Below are 22,938 nucleotides of genomic sequence, written 5' to 3' on the forward strand. Positions count from 1 at the left end.
CCCACCGACGGTGACAAAGATATCCAATTTAAGGACAGCTCTTTTTGAGGGCATCGCCGAGCAATCACAGCATCCACGGTGTTGCCTTTACTCTCTGTGGCAGCTGACAGGCGAAGGAGCTGCATCGACAAGCTGCCCCGAACGAATGCCTTGAAAAGGTCTCGTACACAGCCAGCAGTAAAAATAACTTTCTCTCTCATGACAAACTTCAAACAGGGAACACTAGACAAGTGTAAAAGTGTGGCAGGGAGGGGTTTATGTGCAGCAGACCAGGAACTGGGGGACATTTTTTATTTCTTTCTTTTTTTGGCTGGCTGATGTGCGTTTCTTCCACACAGCTTGCTTTTTGCCCATCCAGCTGATGCTTCAGGTATTTTGGCCTGTGGTAACAAAGCCAACGTAAACCCAGATGAATCTTCATAGATTAAAGACGTTGGCTTCTGCTGGTGTTTGTTCCCAGCTGATTTAGCTCATCCAGGATCTGACTCTTGAGGAATTATGGTACGTATGGACTCTTTTTTCCAAAGCAGAAAACTTTTCTTGGGAGTACAGTTATACCAAAAGTGAGTTCTATTAAAAAAAAAAAAAAAAGAAAGCCTGTGGAAAATTATCCCATCGCCACCCAACGCTCAAGACCTAATATAGCTCATTAATTAATTAAACACTGTGCCCAATTAAGCAGCCCCATTAAGCACTACATTAAACAGCAGCTGGCACATTATTTCCCCTTTGTAAGGGCCATCATAATAAGGGAACATTATTACCTAAAACACTAAGTGAATCCACCAGAGACCTCTGAAAAGCATGAAATTATTCAGCACACTGAAAATGCATTAACCTGAAAGGACGGGCTGAATGACAGTTAGCAAAATTAAGTGCTGGGTCAAGATGCTCGTGGAAATGAATGAAATTGCCTTAAAAAAAGTGCGCTGAATGAATGTAGGAGACTGAATTGTGAGTATAAACATGGACACTGACTGCAGGATCAACAGGCTATAAAGCAGGCGTGGAGAAAACCTGTAAAAGTCTGTGTAAATCTTTCATACCGAGGGGTTTTGTTCACTTAGTTGAAAACTGTGTGCTTGCTGGTCTTTAAAAGTAAAGAGCTCCCACTACAGTGGCAGTATTATTTTGAGCATTGGCAATTAGAGCGGTGGCTGTTTACTGAATTCCACGTTTAACGAGAAGTTTACGAGGCACTCTGCAAGGTTGTTGTTCTGAAATGTAAGGCCCTTTTTTTTTTACCCCCCTCAATCAAAACCAAACAATTTTAGTGAGCATGATAGCTGAATCAATCAGAAACAAATTAGAGCAGCAGTTTTCAATAAGAAGCACTTGAGCTGACCTTGTCCTACATTAAGTATCTTGTAAACAGTGCTAGTCATGTTTATGAAGTCATCAAATGAGCAATTAATGGATAAAATAAGCTTTTTTTTTTTGTTTCATTCCTTTTCACGTTACCTGCATTGAAAGTGTGACATGAACACGACTACATACTGTTCAAAGAGCTGTGGTTCCTTATCAAAGAAGAGAAGCTTATGTGTTTTTTCACCCCTTGAGACTTATTGTTAATTTGTTCGGAACATAATTGGGTTTTCGGGAGGTTCATCCTGTCGCTTTTGGAAAACAAGTGCACTTAATTCTGAAGGTGTTTCGAGCAGAAATCAAGCACGCCCGTCTCCGCACGCCAGTTAAACTTGTGTGAAAACACTCCGGACCGTACCTGTTTTGGGATCCACGTCTGTCTGTAGGTGAGGTGGGGGGTTCCCCGGTGTGAAGTGTTCATTGCTGTAGGTGATCAGAGGCGTGAGAGGGTGCACATGGTGGGGGTGCTGTACCACTGGAACCTTATTAGACTGAGAGACAAGAGAGAGGAGGAGGATACAGAGAAAGATAAGATGGACAGCGATAAAGAAAGAGGAAAGGAGGGGAGAGAGAGAGAGAAAAAAAAGAGGCGAGGATGTTAATATTTGGGATGTGAGTTAAAGATTGCAGGCGCCTGCCATAGAGTTACAACTTGAAAGTTCTCCAAAGAAGAGCTATCAAATTCTGGGTATACTCAAGGCGCCAAACCACCAAACCACAGTGAAAATAGCATGGTTTGTAATTAAAAACACTTCTGTGGTGTCACTCTGGAATTCGGTAACACAATCTAAGAGGCTTGTGGGGTTGCCTGTTCACATTTGAGTTTGATGTGTGATGAGGCACTTTTAACCACGGTTGTAAGTGAAGTAATCGATCATCTGTAAACCACAAAAATCAAGGGAGCACGCGCGTATATCCACAGTCATTAGCAGCTCTCCGCTCAGCTCTCGAGCCTCCTTCTGCTATCCCCTTCCCTCTATCTATTCCCCCAGGGCCCCAGTTCGCGGAGGGTATGGGTGTATTGTAATAAAAGGGTTAGGAGAGAAGAGGTGGGGCCGTAAATCCATTTCTGCATTTTTGCCAAATTAGTTTTAGCTATGTAATCTTCTCTTTGTGCTTCTAAGTGGCGCAGGCCCCCCTTTTTTTTTTTTCAATTACCCAAAGATTACAGTTGAGCTTTAGGGGTGTGCTGCCGTGGGCCCCTGTGTTAACCGGAGCTCAGCCCCCCTCTCATCAGGCCAGGGCTGGGGACAGACTAATACACACAGTCCCCAACCACAAGATAACCAGATTAGAGCTCTGCTGTAGATTAGGCTGGTGGCAGAGGCTGCTCTCGCCTCTTTACCCACACATCCTTATCCTGCCCTCAGCAGTCAAAGAAGCAGCACTAATCAGGCTTATCATAACATGGATGATATGTTCAGGGGGAGAGGAGTGAGACACCAAGCTGCTTGCGTGCGTATGTGTGTGTTCAGTCTGCTCTCTCGTAGGCCACACACCCTCATTAGTGACTTTAACCCATGCAAGAAAGAAAGAAAGAGAAAAAAGCTCCACTGTGGCACATTTCCAAAAGACTTTGAAAAACATTAATGGGACTAGATGTTGGCAGGGGAGGAGGAGGAGTGTGTGTGGGGGGATACATGCATAAGATACACAGCTGCCCAGTGCTCATTGACAATACAAATGCAAAGCTACAGGCCCAGGGCAAGACAAATGTGAGCAGAGATTAATGCTGCAAACTAATCATCCGCCCAGTCTGTTTGAGGCTGAAGTTAATATCGTGTCTGTGTGAGAGCCCGATGCAGCAACAGCCCATTCAGAGTCCCGTGCTAAATTTTCACTGGGTAGTTAAAGCTGTCTATCTGCATGGTTGGTACAAGCATGGCCATCTAGACCTCTATTCTATAATGGCAATGCTGGGGGAGTGGGAAGAGTGTGTGTGGAAGAGGGGTGGGGGGCATTCCCTATTGCCGTGGTCCCAATGAAAGATTAATGAACCCCAGCAGAACTCCAGGGAGGCAGAGAGAGACTCCTGGGACTCATTCACAGCCCTGAGCTGAAAAGGCTAGGGATGGGAAAAGGGAGAGAGGGTTTGGGGCGGGTGTGTGTGTTTGTGTGTCAGGGTTGGAGGGGTGAATAGATGGAATGGGATTCGTTAAAAAGAAACACAAACGAAGGCACTCATTGTTGCTTAGGGAATCCTTATCTGATCTGCACACCCAGAATACAGGGATGAAAAAAAGGTGGAAAAAACAATCGTGATAGAGGTTACGGCAGCTGCTGAATGTGGCCGATGAGTCGGCAGCTGAATGCTAGAAGACGGCCTCGGTCTCTCCCTCTCTCCCTCTTTTTGTCCCCCCATCCCCACCACCTCATCGCTCACCTCCTAACCTCCTCCTTCACGTCTCTCCGCTCCTCCCTCGGGTAATGATGTGAAAGAATGTTGTCAATTCTTCAACTCTCTGCGCTGAAAAAGCTTTAGTGGACTTTTAAATGAGTTCTTTTGTCCAGGGACCCCAGCCATTGAGAAGACAGTTCAAAATGCCCATCCACTGAGTCCACATTTAGACAGAGGGTGTTAGAGAGGGTGTGTATGGGACTAAGAGGGAGGGAGAGAAGTAGAGGGCAGACGATTTACATCACAGTCACTTGTGGTATAAGAGTGTCCTCTTTTTTTTTTTCCTGAAAAGCTCAGAGTGATGCAAATAGCAGTAGGCTGAACTGCCTGCTGGAGGTGGAAAAACGTGAAGCCAGAAAAAGGACACTGTAACATAAACTCAAGTTTTGGTGTTTGTTGCAAGACTTTAAAGGTAGGTCCTTTAAAAGAAGCCTTTATAGTTTGAGGACTCAAGAATTGGTCAAACTAGCCCCCACTGTGTTATCTACATCCTGCTTACATCAATCAGTCAGCTGATATCGACCTTCTTCCATCAGCTAATACGCACACTCTGCATTTTTTGCAATCATCATAACTTCCTGCTGACGTCAAGACAGTACCCAGTGGTCCCTTGCGGAAAAGAGGCCCAGCACCTGCCCTGTGGCCCACTGTGGGACAATGCAAGGCCCAGGACTCGTCTAGCAGGCTGCTGGGTGCTTGAGCCGCACAGGGCCCACACAGGGAAACAAAAAGCAGGCGACGTGGGAGGCTTTACTCTCCCTGCTCCACAAAAGCCAGGGGTAAAAAGAAAAGAACATTTCCTGCCCCTACACCCCCGCTGACTCGCATCCTTCCCACCACCTATGTCGTGAAAATAAACAAATATAGCAGGAGACGGACGCGCCGCTCTGCAGATGTGACGAGCTGATTCGCAAGCTCGAGAAAGAGATTTCGCATTCAAAACAGCCTGAAGTAAAATTTAAGGGCACCCTCTTGTGCGAACATCAGTGAGCACGTTTACTCTTTCCACATCCAGGACACAGATATGGCACCTGCTGCTGAAATCCACCCAGCAGACACAAACAGAAGCAGCAGTTGTTGGCGTTTGATTGTGTTATTAATATCGCCTTGGCTCTTTTTTTTATTCTGATCCGCTCCTCTTTCTTCCAGATGTGAGGTTAAAATGCTCACAGGAAGCCTGCATGTTTTAATAGGGTCATAATCAGCCTCTTCCTGCAAATTCAATCCATTTCAGCAAGTGCATAAATAAAAACTATATATAATATATATAGTAGCTGGTAACTTCCATCAGTGAAAAGCCTTTCAGATGTCAGACCTTTTGGAAGGGAGATGGGGTACAGGAGAAGTCAGGGGGGGAATAAAGTGACAGCAGGACAGAGTAAGACAAAGGGAGGGGGACAGAGAGGTGGAGGCCAGACAGGAAAAAGCTGTTGGCCTTGCATTTCCGCCTGGTGGGACCTTGCAGGGCCAATTTGAGCCCCAAATGTGAAGGTGGCGACCTTGTGGGCCCAGTGGGTGGCTGGGCAGGGGGCTAGAGCCTCTGTCTCCCTGCTTCATGTCATAATATGATGAGTTGTCACAACAGCTTGCAGGGCGCTAATGAGCTGTAGTGAGGCCGGGGCAGGGAAGGGAGACCGGGAAGAGAGGGGTGAGGGACGTGGGGATGACAGTGGCGTGATGGATTGGGGTCCTCCAAATTCCAAAGCAAGCAGAAAAAGCTGCCAGAGCACACTGCCTCTCCCAGAACACGCAAGTGGCCGGAATCCAAATCACATGGAGTGACACCATACAGAAAACAACACAACAGCAATAGTGGGAAGGGGGGAGATGTGTGTGCGCATGATTTGATATAAAGCAAAACAAAACAAAAAAAAAACAAACAAAGTACAAACGGTGCTGCCACTAATCTAATCATCTGGTATCAATCGATGCTGTCCTGCTGAAATCTGTTTACACAGAATTAGTTTTCCTTTGGGAGGCATAGAGTGCCCCCTCCAGGCTACAGATATTAATCTCTAAGCAAACGCCATATCATACCAATGAATGTTCAAACACACACACACACACACACACACGCTAGTCCTCGTAGCACTCAGCCAAATCAATCCTCAGATTCAAGCAGACAATCTAAAGGAATACTTAGAGATTAGCAGCGATGGAATATGAAATGCTCTGACAAATTACAGGCTTATCAAAGCCATGACCTTCCAGGATAACATGCTGATTAAAACTCTGCTACATTTCAAAAATAATAATTTTTTGGTTAATCAGAAGAAGAAGCAGGAGAAGAAGAAGAAAACTCCTCAAAATATTAAGAACCTGGGGATTGTAAGGGGGAGGGGGGGTGATTTAAAAAGCAGATATGGAGGTGTTGATCAGTTTTCTCTTGCAGAGAAGATGCATCTCCGAGGGCAAGAGGCTCCCGAGACCACAGTATATTTAAAAGTTAATCTATTCACTTTGCTGCAGTGACATGCTGACTGCTTGATCAGAGCGCTGAACAAAAATATTATGTGGGCCAGAGCCTTTGCTCCCCTTCCTCCTGCTCTCTTCACTAACACTCAAGTCATTCGTCATCATTTATTTTTTTCCTTCTGCTTCCCATCTTTGATAGTCGGCACATCAAATAGAATCGCAGAAAGGACATGTTCTGATATGTCACAGATAAATAAAACTGCGCACAAATAGCTTAAATATGAAGTGGTATTTTGGTAGAGCTGTTGTATTCTGTGAAGACAAATCATCCTCTTAGACACACGTGTGTTCAAGCTTTTTTCCCCCTCTTCCTTTTCAGTGTAAACAGCCTCTTGAACTCACATACCTGAGTTAAAGGAGGCTTCTCTGAGAGGTGATATTGTATGACGGCGTTAAGAGCCAGACTGAACTGTGCCTTTTGAAATGCAATCAGTCCCTAAGAATTTCATCAGAAAGCCGAGCAATTAGAATCTGAATTGAATGGCAACATTAACAAAAGAATATGTTAATCTGTGAGGTTGCCCCAAATCTTATTTTACATTTCACAGCTAAGACATGAGTTTGATCAAATATTATCAAGTAAATAATTCTCCTCTTGAGAGAATCACGTCTATTGCCTTTTTAATTAATTTAAGCACATTGTTTATAACGTTTATTATGTGGGCTTTAAAGTTATGCTCACAAGTGTGTGGCAAAAAACAAATAAATAAATAAAAATATTTGGGATACTGGTCTTGGATCAAGGTCAGGCATGCACATACACAAGCACACGAACATGCACGAGTTTTTAACGTCAAAGTATTTCTAACAGGCTTTTTTTTTAAAAATCAAGTGACCACCACTCTCTCAGCCACCCCCCCACCCCCCCCCACCCCCCCAAAAAAACACTCCCCTCCTCCCTTTCCCCTCACCTATCTACAACCGGCCTGCACCACAACAGCTACCTGTCAAAACAATGTTAAAACCCTTCAGTGGTAAGAAAAAGCAGAGACAGTGAAGAAGCAGGGGAGCAGCGTTACTCACCCAGCTGCTCAGATTGAGGTGCCAGCAGCCCACCTGCTGGAGGAGAGAGAGCCCGGGGCCTAGGACTCCTGCCTTGGCTCCCGTCTCCTCCGGCCCGGCTGGAGCTCCATCCCGCGGGTACATGACCCCCTCGGTTCCACCCCCACCCCCGCCCCTGCCTTCTCCTCCTCCTCCTCCTTCTTCTTCCACCTGGCCCCCCCCCAGCTCCTCCTTCCCCGTCTACGCCGGGGAAAAGCCCTCTCACTTTCCTTGGCCGCTCCTCTCCTTCACTTCTTCTCTTCCTCCTTTGTCTGTTCCTGTCTTGACTCCTTCCTCCACTGTGTGCGAGTGTATTGCCGGGCATGTGTGGCGCGAGCGTGCATATGTGTTTGTCGTCCCCCCTCGCTTTGCGTTTGGTGCCGCAGCCAGCTGACCATTGTTCCCTCAGGTTTTTGACATTAGAGTGCGTGTCTCCTGACGTGTCTAGAGCAGGCTCAGGGTCTGAGGCCTAGTTCCCCCCCCCATAAACACACAGTCACCAAATCCTCTCCACCCACCCACCCACCCACATCTGCCTGCTCAAAAAAAAAGGAGGAAAAAAAAGAGGAAAGAAAATCCCCCAAAATCCTTCACTCTAACCACAGAAGCACTTGCTCTTTGCGGCCACCAGTCTCCTCTTCTTTGTCAGAGAAAGTTTTGATGCCGGTGACAAGAAGTATAAGAAGTGAAAGCCAGAATGTGGACAGAGAGAAGGAAAAATTACTCTGAGCAGTTGTTCAGCACCGCAGTAGTCTTCCCACTAGCTATACTCCAGAAAAAAATACTCACAAACACACACACACATACATATACACACAAAATCAGTTATTACCCAAATCCCTGCTGTACGTTGGGTCTGTGTATGTGTTTCTTAAGAGTATGTGTGTGTATGTGTGTGGGCTCTGCTGTGCCTCCAGGATGCCCAGAGACGAACTGGCAGTTTGAAAAGCTTTGGCTACAAGGTAAAGCGAGCAAAGCGAGAGATGGAGACAAAGAGGAGAGAGAGAGCAGGAGAGAGAGAGAGATAGAAAGTGGAGGAAAAAAAAGGAACAAGACACAACAACATCCACAAAGGGAGGGCAGGCTCAGCAAAGTGTGGCCAACAGTCACTTTATCTGTGTGATGCTGACAGTCCCCTCTTCATGCCCACTTTCCAGGGGAGAAACCAAGGAGAGGGAGAGAAAGTCTTCACTCTGACACAGACGTGGCACCTTTCGTTGCAATCTTTCTCTCTTTTTTTTGGTTCCTGTCCTCTACCCCGCTCTACTTTTTTTCCTCTAAACAATACCTTAGAGTGGAGAACAATTCTTCTTTTAACCCCCCTCCTCCCTCCTTCCAACTCAATTCAAGGTTCATGTGAACAAGGCCTCGAGCCCCTCCTCACTGCCCTCTCTTCCCTGTTCTCCTTTTTCTCTGCAACTATTTCACCTTCAAGACCATTATTCGTCTGAATACTGAAACCAAACAATAAGCTTTGTGTGGTCAAGATTTCCCCCCCCCCCCCGAGCAATTCAAAAGGATGTGCCATCCACTGCAGAAATAGACGAGATGTATTTAAAAGGGAAATCCTTCAAACGAGACTTTTCATTTATTATTTAAAAAAAGAAAATAAAAACATTCCAGAATTTTGCAATGCTGTTTGTTCGCTTTATTTATTTAGTTTTGGGTGTAGCAATAAAATAATAAATAAATAAATGAAATATCCAAAAATATTTTGTTTATCCTAACATGACTAAAAATAAGAGAAGAGGAAATATAAAAAGTTTAGTAAAGTTTAGTTTAGTAAACTGAGAAGAAACAAAAAAAATGCTACATGTTGAGGAAAACTTCTTTTTCAGTGCAACAAATTAATTATTTAAAGTAATAAGTCAAGCTGTCACACTTTTTAAAGAGATTTTAAATTTTGCGTTCTATAATAATAATTAGGCTTGCCTTATTTTAATTATCTAAACACCTGGACCTGAATAAGAACCATGACAAATTAAATATTTATAGAATAAATGTCACATTTATTCAATTTTTTTAACATGACCTAAATAAGAATATCAATAAAAAAATTAAAAATAAAGTTTAACTACAGTGAGAAAATTTGTATGTAGAAACAAGCAATAATTTCTTTTTTGGAAGTGAGGTCAGAGAAATGAAAACACAAATGCTTCTCATTACAGCATTTTAAAAGCTGGCAACAGAAACAACTGCAAAGTTTTTTTTCTTAATACAACAGAGACTTTGTTTTCCTCAAAATACGCTCTCGCTTTCTTTTCCTCCTGCACTCGCTCAGCCTCTCTGCTGCTGTTAGGACCCTGCTCTTCCCCTGGCCTGCAGCAGGCATTCCTGAGGCCCTTAAAGCCAAAACAAAGCCCTGGGAATGTCCTTTACACAACTTGAACAATAGCGCCGGGGCTCCAGCTTGACAAGTAAAAGAGCTCCGACAAGGCGGTGGCTAATTGCCTGCCCTCCATCCATTCAGCCGCCCCGCCACACTCCTGCCATCTCCTTTTGTCCCACGTGCACTTTCTTAAGTAAACTGCCAGTTTGCCAGCAAGTGATGGACAGCTCCCAATCATCCGGCCACAATGGCATCAACGCCACAACACAAGAGAGCACAGGGAGGATAAAAAAAACTTTTAAAAACCCTCTTTTTTTTATTCGACGGTCTAAGATGTTCGCACGAGACCGAAAAGTGTGCGAGGGGGGAAAAAGAAAAAGAATGACGGACAAAAAGTTTTACAAAACAAGGAAATGAAACAACCTATGACCTTAGCAGTTCATTGTTTTCTCTGATAAATCACAACAATCGGAGGCAAAATGCACGAGCACCAACTTCAAAGTCCTCAGCAATTACTATAATAATTACAGTATAATTATGATATTTCCAAAAAATTCTATTTGAGTAAAAACAATTGAAATTCTTTTAAACACACAAAATCCAAATTAAATATTGACTCAGATTTTTTTTAATATTACCAGAAGAATGAGAACAGCTGATGTGAGCGATGATCAGATTTACTTAAATTAAAACGTCAATAAAATATATATTTTAAAACTGATTCGATACGAATAACAGCATGCATGAATTAAAACGTGAAATAGCAGCATTTTATTTTTTAAAGCACACAATAAATAAGAATCGTATTTGGTTTGATGTGTTAGAATAATGCACCCCTGTCAGGCTGTCAGGACAAAGCAATCAAACAGTGCCTTTCATTATCCAAATTGTCAATCTGTCACTTAGCAACATAAGTGTTATAAATTGCCAAACGGAGCACAGAAAAATATCCACGGATAGATTCAACCAAAACATGATATTTAAAGTCAAACAAGCACCAGAAAATTAAGCACAGCTGTAATTAAAATGTTGAAAAGTCTTACCATTTAAAAGAGCTGTATTTGAGATGCTGCTCGGTTCCTGGTTAAAACAAGCATGCTGGCACTCATGGTAGTGCACAGACTCCAAGCAGACTCCCACCACCATGTCAGCCACTAATCCACTGGGGGGCAGCACCTCATCTACGGCAGCCCCTCGCTAAAGCCCGATGGGTTAAGCCGATAAGACAGCGGCCGGAGGACCGGGCGACAGCCAAGGTAATGCTGGAGCGAATTTAGGACGGCAGCCCTTCGGGTCCCAGAGCGGGGGGGAAGGACCGCGAGCGAGCGGCCAGAGCTGGCTGTTCACTTTCAGCCACCTCACGCATTCAAACGCACACTCAGAGGCTGCGCTGCTCTTCTCCGCGTCTGTCCGGGACTCCCTCTTTACCCCTTGCCCATCTTCATATCCCCCCTAATAAGCTCTTTTGTGTCCATCTCTCTTTCTTTGATAAGTTGAAAGAACAACAAAAAGAGGGCGAGAAAGAAAAGCTTTCATTCAGCTTGCTTGGAAGACATAAAGGTAGTGGAGTGCTGTCTATAGGAGTTGCCCTAACTTGGCTAAACTCAAGCAGCGGGGTGTCTCTCGTCATGTCATTAATCCCCAAAACTAGCCACGCTCCATTCACTGCTAGTCACACTAAATTAAATGCAAAATCAAAAACACAAACACCGGGCAGAAGAAGTGTCAGAAAAAGGGGGAAAAAAGGCTAGAGAAAGCTTTCCGATCCAGGGCAAAGGGTGTGTGGTGTTGCAGCCACGTTGCCCCTAAGTCCTGCCCGTCGGTAGCCCCAATTTTTGATGTAGGAAGCCCCGGGAAGAAAAAAAAAAAAACCAGTCTCACAAAAGACAAAAAAAACAGACATTTATCACCAAAAGAGCCTGTCACTGTAGTACAGCTTTTGCACCTCCAACTCTCCTGCCTGAACTCTCTTAAGACAACTGAGGGGGGAAAAGGAGCCCCAACTCCAAAGTCAAACCTGCCAGACAACAAGGCAACAACGGCAGTTAAAATAATACCCAAAAATACAAATAAATGGATACAAGCTGTGGACGGTTTTCAGGAGAGCTGGCAATAGTAAATTCAACCCGGCCAACTGGTGGCTTGAAGAGAGGAAGCCCACTCTTAAAGCCGTGATCCGACCATCCGCTATACCACCGCTGTGAGCCTTTTAACCACAGCAGAAAAAAAATTACTATTGATCTTCAAATGGCGATAATTGAAAAGATCAAAAAGATTAAACAAAAAGAAAAAGAGAGAAAAATCAAGAATGTGCTGACTTACCATGTTGTGCTCCTTTTTTGTTGCAAGATTTTGTTTAAATAAAAAAAATATTTGCTCAAAGATGCAGCATTGGAGGTGTCAAATTTTTGTAGCCGTCTCTTGATCGTATTACTTCCACAGTCCTGGTTTCCAATGCGTCTGAACTTTTTCCCTTTCTCTTTTATTTTGTTTGTGGTACCTAGCCTTTTTTTCCCCCTGCTTAAGACTTTAAAAGCCTTCAGCTCAGTAAAGCAGCACAAATTATCTTGCCACCTTGCTCAGCTCTGATGCTTTGGCCGCTAACTTTGGAAGGCCCTTTACTACTGCATCAAAATTAGCATTGTCAAAGCAGTTAATGAATATTAATATTGTATTTGTCATTGGAGCTGGCCCATTGCTGAACTCCAAGTCATCCATCAGGGACAAGATTAAGCACACAATTATTTCTGACTGACAGGGACCAAATCTGGAAGATTTTTTTTCCCCTCCAACAATTTAAAGAAAAAGACACAACATCATCTTAAGGTACCTCCCATGAGACGAGACAAGATTAATACACTTTTAATGAAGCAAGATTTCATGGTGCACGAACAGCAGGAACCTCGAGAAAAAAAGGAGAGAGGAATATAGAAATATTTCGGCTCAATTTCTACAATCATTTAAGCACTGGATTTATAAATTACAACTAATTTCGATGACAGGAGACAAAATTTTACCTCAAAGATTTATATTTTTTTGGAGTGAAAAACATTTGTTCTCTCAGGTATCTTTATTAATACATAAAAGCTGGATTTCACCTTTTTTTTTTTCTTTTGATCATAGAAAAAAATAAGACGTGCGTGCGCTTCAGAGTAAGCGTCGCTGGAGATAAATTTAACATGAAACAATAATTAAAACACGGGACCTCCGGCTCTCTCGGCAGAGCCCGGCAGATCGCCGACCGCTGAGGACCACACAGGCAGCCTGCATCAGCACCACCCGCTGCACCAGCTCCATCCCGGAGCTTTCTCCCCTGCTTCGCCGCCCGCTTTCCACTGAAACGGCATCACAACCAGCAACTACGGCTCCCGGCACAATTTTCCAAACCTTCATCGAACGTGTGACAATTCTTATTATTATCTGAATAATAATAATAATGCTGGTTTCATTTCTCCAATGAAAATCCTCATCGGAATTATTTAGTAAATTTAAAGCTCTCGTTGAAATATTTACCTCAACAAATATCACTGCTACTAACACGTGTCTAGAAAAATTAAGCAGATGACGCATCATCTTCTTTACTCCTCTGTATCCAAAGCACCTTTTGCATGATTTTAAAAAAAATACAAAACACTTTTCTTAGTATTGTAAATTTTGAACGGCACCATGCCCAGCTTTCCCAGCAGCATCCTTCCTTTCCCCACAATTATCTGATTTCTCTTCTCTTTTCAATCATTTCAATCGGGGGAACGGACAAATTCTTACCGGGTCCAATTAAAACTTATTTTCTGTTACTTTCTGTCGTCTGAAGAACACAACCATAAAATAAAGCGAAAAGGCACAGAAGCAGTCGCACAAAAAAATGGCAGATGTGGGGCACTAATGCCAGCAGCCCAGTGAATTGGTGTGAGTGTAGGGGTCAAGCTGCGGGCTCACCTTGGAGCGCCGAGCCCCTGCCGACCACCCTGCCGGCTACCTAATACCATTAGTAACCCTTAGATGAACATACTAAATTGGCCTTTTGTTCTCCAGGAGCTGATCCGGCCTCACCAACTCACTGGTATCACGGCACCGAATGCAGATGGTGCTGGTTTTCTCTGAGATGAATAGCGCGCTTGAGAAAGCGCTGCTTCATCCCGAATCGCCCGATCTCTAAAAGCCGTCGGCGCGGCATTATCTTATTTTATTGTATTTTTTAAATTATGTCGCTTTTAAAAAAAACTGGAAATAATTCTTTAGATTTTTCTTTTTTACCAGTTTATTTACTTTTAAATCTGAAATTTAACTAAATGTGTGTCATACATATAATTTAGTATAAAAATGTGAAACTCTTAATTTGCAAGATTGTTCAATGTTTGATTTCACCGGCTAAAAATTGTAAATGTAATAAAATTAGGAAGCTAACCTAGTTTAAAAAAAAATCTAATTAATTGTGGGTTTAAATAATTATCTCAATTAAACACGTATCGCTAAAAATATCAAAGAATCAAAATTTCAAATGTGCATCACTAATAAATCATTTCTAATTAAAAACATAACAAATTTAGATTTTAAACATACATCTCTTTAAATTCAAATAAGTGCAAGGAAGGGAATGACTCAAATTTAAATTACAATTAATAAAACAATCTTTTCATTGTTGTGACAAGGGCACAGACACTGATTAAGTGTTCACACAAGGCCGTCTATGAAAACAGGCACCAAACGCTGCGAATTAATTCAAGTTGAGAGCCTAAAACAGGTCCAATCTAGGTGAGGAGGAGAGAAGGGAAGGGAGAGACGAAAGTGAGCGGAGCAGCCAGCTCTGTGGCCCAGCGTGATCACATCAGCGCTAGTATCAAATTAACTCTCTGACTTTGAAATTTATTGATCTGCTATTAAGACACTAGTGAACTTGATGAAGTGAGTGCTGTAGGTGACTCTGGGACTTCAAAGTGTTGCACCAGCCACATAAAACAAGCCACTTTGATCCCGGCTCCGCTCCTCGGATCTGGAGAGGGGGCTTCAGAGGAACCCCCAATTCTGCTCTCCTCTCTTCTCCCACTCATCCCGGGCCCGGGCTGCGGCTCTCTCTTTCCCTTTCCACATCTGTTGATGCCCCAAGAACCGGCAAAGCACCGCTGGCACACAGTGTTCAATCGCACCAATGGAGAACGCAGTAGTGCACAGTGGTGCAGACAGATGTTTTTTCTGATTCACTGAGAAATCATAATAAAGCAACACACACACACACACACGAACACCAAAAAATGCAATACGATGTCAAAACAACAACTAGACTAAGGCGGCCATCTAAGCGCAATGGCATTAAAATTCAGTGTCGATAAGAAGGGGATTCTTCATGCCAAATACGGCATGTAATAAGGTCGACGATGAGAGAGACAATGCAGAGTGGAAGATAGCGGTACTATTGTGTGGTGAATACATCCCCCTCTTCGCTTAAGGCAAGTCTTCCCACTACATTAAATATTGTGTGCTGCCAATCACACCTGCCTTTTTTTTTCATTTTGTGCCACTGGGTGGAGGTAGTAGTTAATGTTTTCAACATGCACTCTTATCACTACAATATACCGAAGCAGACACAAACCACAGCCGGCCCACAGAACACCACCTCATCTCCACAAACTAAAAACATTACAGGACAAAATACAGGAAATAAATACGGAAAAAAAGCAACAACTAAATAAAATCCTATTTGTTTCCTCTCATCATTTTGCAACAAAACAGCCTACAAAACTTAGGTTTGCCCTCCACTGAGCTGCTAACTTAGCGGGATCAAGTAAAATAAATATTAACGGCTAAATTAATCATCGGGAGGACAGTGTTTGCACTCAAGCTCCAGTGCTCAAAGGCAGGGGTGTGTATGTGTGTGTGTGTGTGCGCTTGCGCGCGAGTGTGTCTGCACTTGGAGTGCCGGGGCTAAGCTGCGTCTGTTTAATTAAGAGGGGTAAAACAGATGACAAATGCGAGACAGTTAAACATTTAATGTGTGCTTATCTCCCCCCTCATTTATTTAGTTGGGAGAGATTCAGAGTGGGTGGCGTTTAAGAGTGATGTGCCGGCGAAACGCTGGCGGAATTAGAACGCAGCCCCGTGCGCCGCGAGAAGTCAGCAAGCAGCACGCAGCCATTTCCTGACAATTGTTTTGACGTTTTGCAACTTAATTCTGTTTGATGGGAAAGAAAGGGATTAGGTAATAAATCAAATAAACACAAATATGGATTCTGCTACACAGCTGTTTCTGAAAAGCAAAAAAAAAAAAAAAAAAAAAGGAGGACAACGTAAATGACAGCGTAACTCGATTATGGATAAAGTATTTTTAGCATCATTGCCTAAATTGTCAAAACAAACCATGCAATTAAAAATGCAACTATATCAAAGGCCTAGTTTCTCCTTCATTTCACCTGACAAAGACTTAATTTTTTTTTTCTGGTTTATCCCCATTGTGTATCTCGTACTGATGCACATTGCCTAGAGTCAATGTCAAATCCCAGCTCCAAAAGTCCCGCAAAAAATACAGAACGAACAGTGCCCGCGGCACACACATTCCTTTTACTCAACCCACTTGCAATATCTCACCCAAAGTTACCGTTTCCACTGTGACAACGTTAAACTGAAAAACAAAAAAATATTACATACCTAGAATATATACTCTACCTATACTGTGTGCGTGTGTTTATGTAATATATAGCGTCTGTTTATCACAGTATGTTAAAGAAGGGAAGAGAAAAAGAGAAAGAGATAAAATGGGGTGGAAGGGGTGGTGGGAGAGAGAATGGAAAGCTAAAAAAGCACAAAAAAAGAGAGAGTGAGAGAGAAAAAGAAGAAAAGGAGGAGGAGGTGGAGGAGAAAAAAAGCACTGTGCCAAAAGCATATATAAGAGAAACCTTCACCAATTAGTGGGGAGAAACGGGAGAGGGAGCTGCCGCGGCGTCGGCACTCAAAGAGCCAGGCCTCGCGGCGAAGCTGTCATGTCGGCAGGATTGATCAACAGGCCTGCTATTTCTAATGGCATGTTGTCATGAAGCTGCAGCCATGGGGAGCCACCTGCCTCAGTCCTCGCACAGCACTCCGTGTGTATGTGTGTGTGCGCGCGGTGTGTATGCATGTGTGTTTATGTGCATGAAAGATGGTTTTGGGGGGTATTTCAGCAGCCATGCCTATTCTGTGCCCATATATCTTTTACTAACAATTTGAAAACAGCCTGGAATCCTCCTCCCACTCTCTGGCAGTCTACCTTGCCTACCCCTGAAGGTGGAAGAAATGTGCCATCTTGGATCTTTCTTTATTCTCACACACAGCAAAGCCAAGCTGAGGTAAAATCCAAAACAATGGAAGACCACAACAATAAAAACAATAACAATAATAAAAATAATAATCATAATAATAATAGATTAAATTTGTCTTTTTAATCTTCACAGGGAATAATTACTGTCCGACACTACAAGTAAAGTTATCCTGTCTTTGATTAAAGCTCGTTTCCGTTTCATTAAAAAAAACAAGAAAACCCAACAACAATCTGTCTAAGAATAACCAGACAATGGAAGCTTGCTTGTAAAATGCCGACCCAGAAAAAGCGCAATCAAAAAACGAGAAAATTACTTTGTTGAAAAACGTCACGTTATCCCCGTTTTCAAACTGCTTCACCGGGCCACACAGCCCGCACTCGCTAACAATAAAAAAGTCAAATAAAAGTTACAGAACTTGAGAGTTCAAGGTAGCGCGGGCTACTTGGAGTGCGTGTCACGTACAGTTAACCTTTTTATCGGGCATGCCTGTGGTCTCATCAGTCGATGAAATTCTTTGCCCGCGGCGGTGGCTTAGCCGAGGGACATGGACCAATAGAAAAATATTTCATTGTGTTAGCATTTCAAATGGCGAGTGGAGGGTGGAGAGGAGGGCATTTGGAGGGGCGGTGGGGGAAGTCGCTCGAACCGATCGTTGCCAGCGGAATTAATTGCCTATTCTGAGAATAATGTCCCTTAACCACGATTCTCGGAGGGCCGAACGCTAGCAGAGGCCACTTTTTTTTCTTTTTTTTTTGTTTGGTGTCTTCAAAAAGACGAGCGCTTAGGGGTACTGGCCGTATTAGGGGTTTAGCTCAGTCCCCTTCAGGCTGGGAAAAATAATCAGAAGCACTGAACCAAACTCAAGTAATCCGTACTCCAATTAAAAACGGCGAACCCATTACACTGAACATTAGCGCATCGACAAATAAAAACCTTAAAATTACGGCTAAATTGATTAAACTTTGCCAAATTCTGACAAATATTTGGAGTATTAGCGCAAATTCACTTTAGGAGAGACAACACGAGAAATTATCCTTCTCCGTTCGGCTATCAGCCAGTGCTCGATAAATGGCTCAAGATGGCGCGACCCCAGTGGTGCTTCTATCCTTTTATTTAAGGGGATTTAAGTTCAGGCTCGGCTACACATTGGCCAAGCATATGCAATGACCCTAACTGATATTGGTGCATCTTTTAGCCAGATCTTAATCTAACCTTTATAAAGCTGTGCAGCTTTTCAGACTCAAAACAGCATTAAGAAGTAGCATTGTTTGGTGCGAGGAAAGAACAGCCCTGGGAGACGACGCCACAGAAAAGCTGGGGCAAGGAGCCCTCTGGAAAAGCAGCTGCTTATGCACTCCACTCAGTAGACAAACAAACCAAAACCCAACGGCTACGAAGGGAGGGGAAAAATTTATTTTTTTTCATTTATTTTTTTTTTTGAAGACAGACAGGGCATCCCAAATGCTACCTCCCTCCACATCGACCTCTACGGGCCCATTCGCGCTCGGTGTCAATTTCATCCCTCGGCAGATGGACGGACGAATTCGCAGCAGTCCCCATTACACGCCTCTCCTTCGCTCATTGTGAATTCAGTCAACGAAGTCAATCTTATTAACTTCCGCGCCGGTTCACTCATGACATTTTCTTCAATTTTCTCGCCAACATCAAAAACATCAATTAGCAGCTCGAAAATGGGAAGGAGCGAATGACAGAGTCCGATAACGCAGCCTTATTTGAAGCCGAGGGTAAATCTATTCTCCAGTTTTGAATGTGTTCATTACAATTGCGTTTTCAAAGAAGACCTCCAAATAGCAAAGAAATTAAATTTATCTCCTAGAAATGTCCAGAAATTGTTTTTTTTTCTTCCCTTTCTTTTTTTTTAAATCCTGTGTCTATCTCTCAGCCTCAGTGGGTGACACAAAGCATTGTGGTGCTACATTTTCTTTTTCTCATTAGAACAGATCACAACTCCCACAGAAGTTGAAACCCTATACTGTAACCTCTAGACTAACCCGTAGAAATTACTTTAAAAGGAGTCCAACATTTCTTTGGGAAGAAAAAAGAAGGCGATAAAGTAGCCTGCCCGTGACCTACGGATCCAACAAAAATACTAGACGATAAATGCAGTATCTATTTTTTACCCTACAAGGGGAGCTATTATCAGATTAAAGGAATAAAACGCTTTACGGGGAAAAAACGCTAGGGCTTTTCTTTTGTATTTATCAGTTCTCAAAATCAATCTTCACACGAGCATTTATCATTTAATTTACACGGCACCATTTAAAATGTGCTGTTACATTTTGTTTGTCCTGCAGCAACATTGTCACACGAATTCTGCAGTTATATTCATTTATGCCAAAAAAATTATAAAATTTGATTTTAAAATATTTTTGATACATCCAGGACTATTTTTAAAGAAATCTTAAAATCGCTGTTTATTAATAAAACAATTTTTATCATGAAATTTAAGAATGCATCATCTAAATATTAACAACAACAATAATAATAATAATAATACTACAATTAAATAATTTTTTTTACAATAAAGTAGCATAATTACGTAAGTAACATTTGCATTTTTTTATAAACTATATTTTAAAATAGACTTACATTGAATAAATGTAATAAATTTCGATTAAAAAAAACAAACGAAAAAACAAACAAATCACAACCATTTTATCCACAGCCTCATTGATCATTTCCTGCTACTCCACAGCACAGTTACATCAAAATGTGAAATACAAACCTACACATTAATGAAGAAGCTCTCTCATGGCTCAACTCCTCTGCCTCCCATCACTGATGAACATGTAACTCAATAAACCTCGGCCGGTAACCTTTAAGTAAAAGGCTATTTTTTTGCCGATATCCAAACATTGTCAGACGGCTTCCTCATGCTTGAGTTACATCTCCGAGGGGGTGAACAAAAGCAACTTTAGTGGCTGTGGAAAGACACTCGCAATGCGAGGGGGGGAGCGGGCCAGTCGCTTACGGAGATGTGCGTATCACGTTCCTCCGGCCCATTGATTTCTGATCTTTTGACATTATTTAGTAGCTTTTTATTTTCTTGCCCGTCTTTTATTCCATGTCATAAAAGACATAAATGTCCAAACAAGTGATGTTGGGAATATCTACTATCTGTCAGAAGAGTAGGCTTTTCCCGGCATTAAAGTGACCGAATGCTCTGACGCAGTGCCGAGAATCGGCGGGATGAAAATATCACTCTTTGTAATGGAGGCTAATCAGATTTCGGATGCCGTTTGCCTTCTAGCTAAAAGGAGATGGAAACGCTTGGAGCAATAGGGCTGTAACCAGTATACTTAAGAGTTCATCGCAATCCTGACCTCGACACAAAAGGCCTTGCGTTTGTTTTCTCACACTAAACTGGTATGTACGGCCAAGAAAAACGGGATGCGGAGTCAAAATTTTAATTTATTCCTAATGTCATTTTAATCTTTATTTCTGTTCTAAATAGACATGGCTGAAGCGGCGAAGCCGGCATGCTAAACGCAGAGGAAAACGAGGCGATGCATCTGTAACACGGCTGTCGGCTGAATGTTGAACACACAGTAGTGATCAGTTCCATTAAGCGGGGATTTGATCATCTCCCCCGTGCGCTTTCACAGCCCGGCTTCAGATTAGATCACTGTGAAAATGGTCAAATGGTGTGTTTATCTCTCTGTAATTATTTTGATGCAGATGACAGAGATTGGTTGTTTGCATGTGGTTAGATGAGTGTGCACAGTGTGAGCCAAGGCATGCACACACACTCTCAGGCAGGCACGCGAGCGTGGAAAGAGCTGAATGGGTACTCTCAATGCCATTAACCCATTAGATAATTTCAACAAAGGCCTGAGAATAATGTTTTATGTGCAAGGGGGGAAAAAAATTAATGTTCTTGCTGGGCAACACAAATGGACTTTCAATGAGATCGAAAGCGAAATCCTCGGACAAGAATGGCGTGTGTTGAGCTAAGCTTAAACATGTAACCGCTGTGGTAAAAACACTATCTTACCTTGACAGAAGTAAAAAATATTTTGTTGCGCCCCTAAAAACAAATCAAAGCAGACTACGTGCTTTCATAGGAACACATCTTGCAGAAAAACAGCAGGAAAATGTGTAATATCGTCAGTCAGTAATGATGTTATGTCTAAAGTTTAAGTTCTCTCTTGGCACCAGCATAATTGAGGCACAGCTGATCTCCACTGTGTGAAGAGGACGTTTTTGTCCTTCCAGCCTCCGCTGCTCTCAGGATGCCCCCTCTACCTCGCTGTGACCTTGAGCGAAACAGCCTTAATCCTGAAGGGTAATTTTAAGATCTATTGCACACTTCCGAGGCTGATAATTACATTCAGATTTTTTATGAGATCATGAGCGTGATCTTTCGGCTCGCCCTATAATCACCTCTATTTTCACTTCACTCAACTTAGGCTGTGTCACTAGATTACCGGCCCTTCGTATCTACCTTCCCAATTACTTTTAAGAGTTTTGGATGGACAAATTTGTGCTTTCATGTCCCGTGTTAGCAGATGAGTTGCTGCTTCTGGCCATGAAAGGAGAGTTTTTAATGAGCTGAGGTAAGGTTAATTGGTTCACTAAGATCCTCTGAGTCATGTGCCTCTATATGAAATGAAGTCCATTTCCTGGAGTTTCCCCCGGACGTGTTTAATAACAAACACTTCAGCCCAATTTTCATGTTCCAGGGTGCAGGGAGAAATACAGTGAAGCTTGGCGAAGGTCTGTGTGGAGGGGGTGGAGGTTGGTTGTTTTTAGTTGTGTTACTTGCCTATACTATTAACGCCATCGGTGTTTATGTTTCTTCTGAGACCAGTGTGTAACTTAACGAATGCAATTATTGCTGTGTATTTCACAGATACCTAAAAGCTAAGTACCAGCAAAATATTATTCTGCGGCTTCTTTTTTTAAAAAAAAATCTGAAATCATATGAGGCTGCACACTGTACTTATTCACTGTGGTTGCTTGTCACATAGACCACAGTTGGGTTTCGCTTGGTTTTCTGTTCTCCAACAGTGTGTAAGAAGAGCTTTCATCTGTCGTCTAAGCTAATTCTGCATTTATCTATGGCGTAATATCCCTAATATTCCTAACACGATGTTTACTGAGGCAATGCACGCTTGCACATCTCAATATTTGCGACCATAAACTGCAAACAGTCTCAAACTCTGGCATTCAGCCTTGACTGTGGTTAAGAAAAAACACTCAACTTTTTGCATCTGTCAGGCTTGCACCAATGCCAGTGTTTAAAATAAACAACCTTGGGAAAACTATGGTTGCATTTATTGGGTTTTTGTTGTTATTTATTTGATCTTTTGCGCCAGAAGAAACACAATCTTTAAGCATTTAGCCAGCGTATAATTGATAAGACACAAGAATATGCTACTGATAAATATAATGCTATTTGGCAGTGAATGGGTTCAATATCAGCATCCCTGGCATGTACACATATCAAGTTTACCCTCAAAGTATGCAGCAGTTTCAATTTGGACTCCCCTTTCCCACTCAGGCTCAGTTCCAGCTGCGTGCTTTTCTATCAGGTTTTTCACTCCAGTATGCAGGCTAGCTCAGAACATGATCGTTCCCATATGTGTTTGCTCATCACGGGACAATGAAACTGCATGAAGCTTCTGCTATTGTTATAACTTCCCAAACCATAAGGGTAAATTCGCAGCAACTTGCCTTCACTTCAGCGCAAGGGAACCGCTGCACACACGCACACACACATCACACCGTTTCACTAATCTCCTGCAAATGACTGGGCCTTTCACTTGCTATTAGAAACTACATGATCTGAATCTGCCCAGACTAAAAGACCTTGTAATCAACCCTGGTGTAAATGTGTTAAGTTCAGTGTCTTGTTGAGGGGGGTTCAATGGTCCTGACAGTGTAATTACGGGTTGCCGCCACAACGCAGCGGCCAGCACACTCAGCGCTAATTCAATCCATCTTCATTTCCAAGAGCAACGCCCCTACCATTGATGGATAGTTATCATTAGAGAGTGACAAAGCACTGAAACAACTGA

At 42.7% G+C, this 22,938-nt stretch overlaps 1 protein-coding gene across 6 annotated transcripts in view; it reads right to left on the bottom strand.

The window, feature by feature from the left end:
* Nucleotides 1-22,938, bottom strand: part of tcf7l2 (transcription factor 7 like 2) — a 91,824-nt gene that overhangs the window by 14,785 nt on the left and 54,101 nt on the right. For all 6 annotated transcript variants that reach the window (XM_085361442.1, XM_085361443.1, XM_085361441.1 and 3 more), the window contains one exon: nt 1,724-1,856. In XM_085361442.1, coding sequence (XP_085217568.1) covers nt 1,724-1,856 — 133 coding nt within the window. The remainder of the gene's footprint in view (nt 1-1,723; nt 1,857-22,938) is intronic.

The sequence above is a fragment of the Diplotaxodon limnothrissa genome, linkage group LG8, assembly GCF_057381915.1.
Source record: "Diplotaxodon limnothrissa isolate DT_005_m linkage group LG8, D_limnothrissa_male_GT1.1, whole genome shotgun sequence".
In the NCBI taxonomy this organism is placed as follows: domain Eukaryota; kingdom Metazoa; phylum Chordata; class Actinopteri; order Cichliformes; family Cichlidae; genus Diplotaxodon; species Diplotaxodon limnothrissa.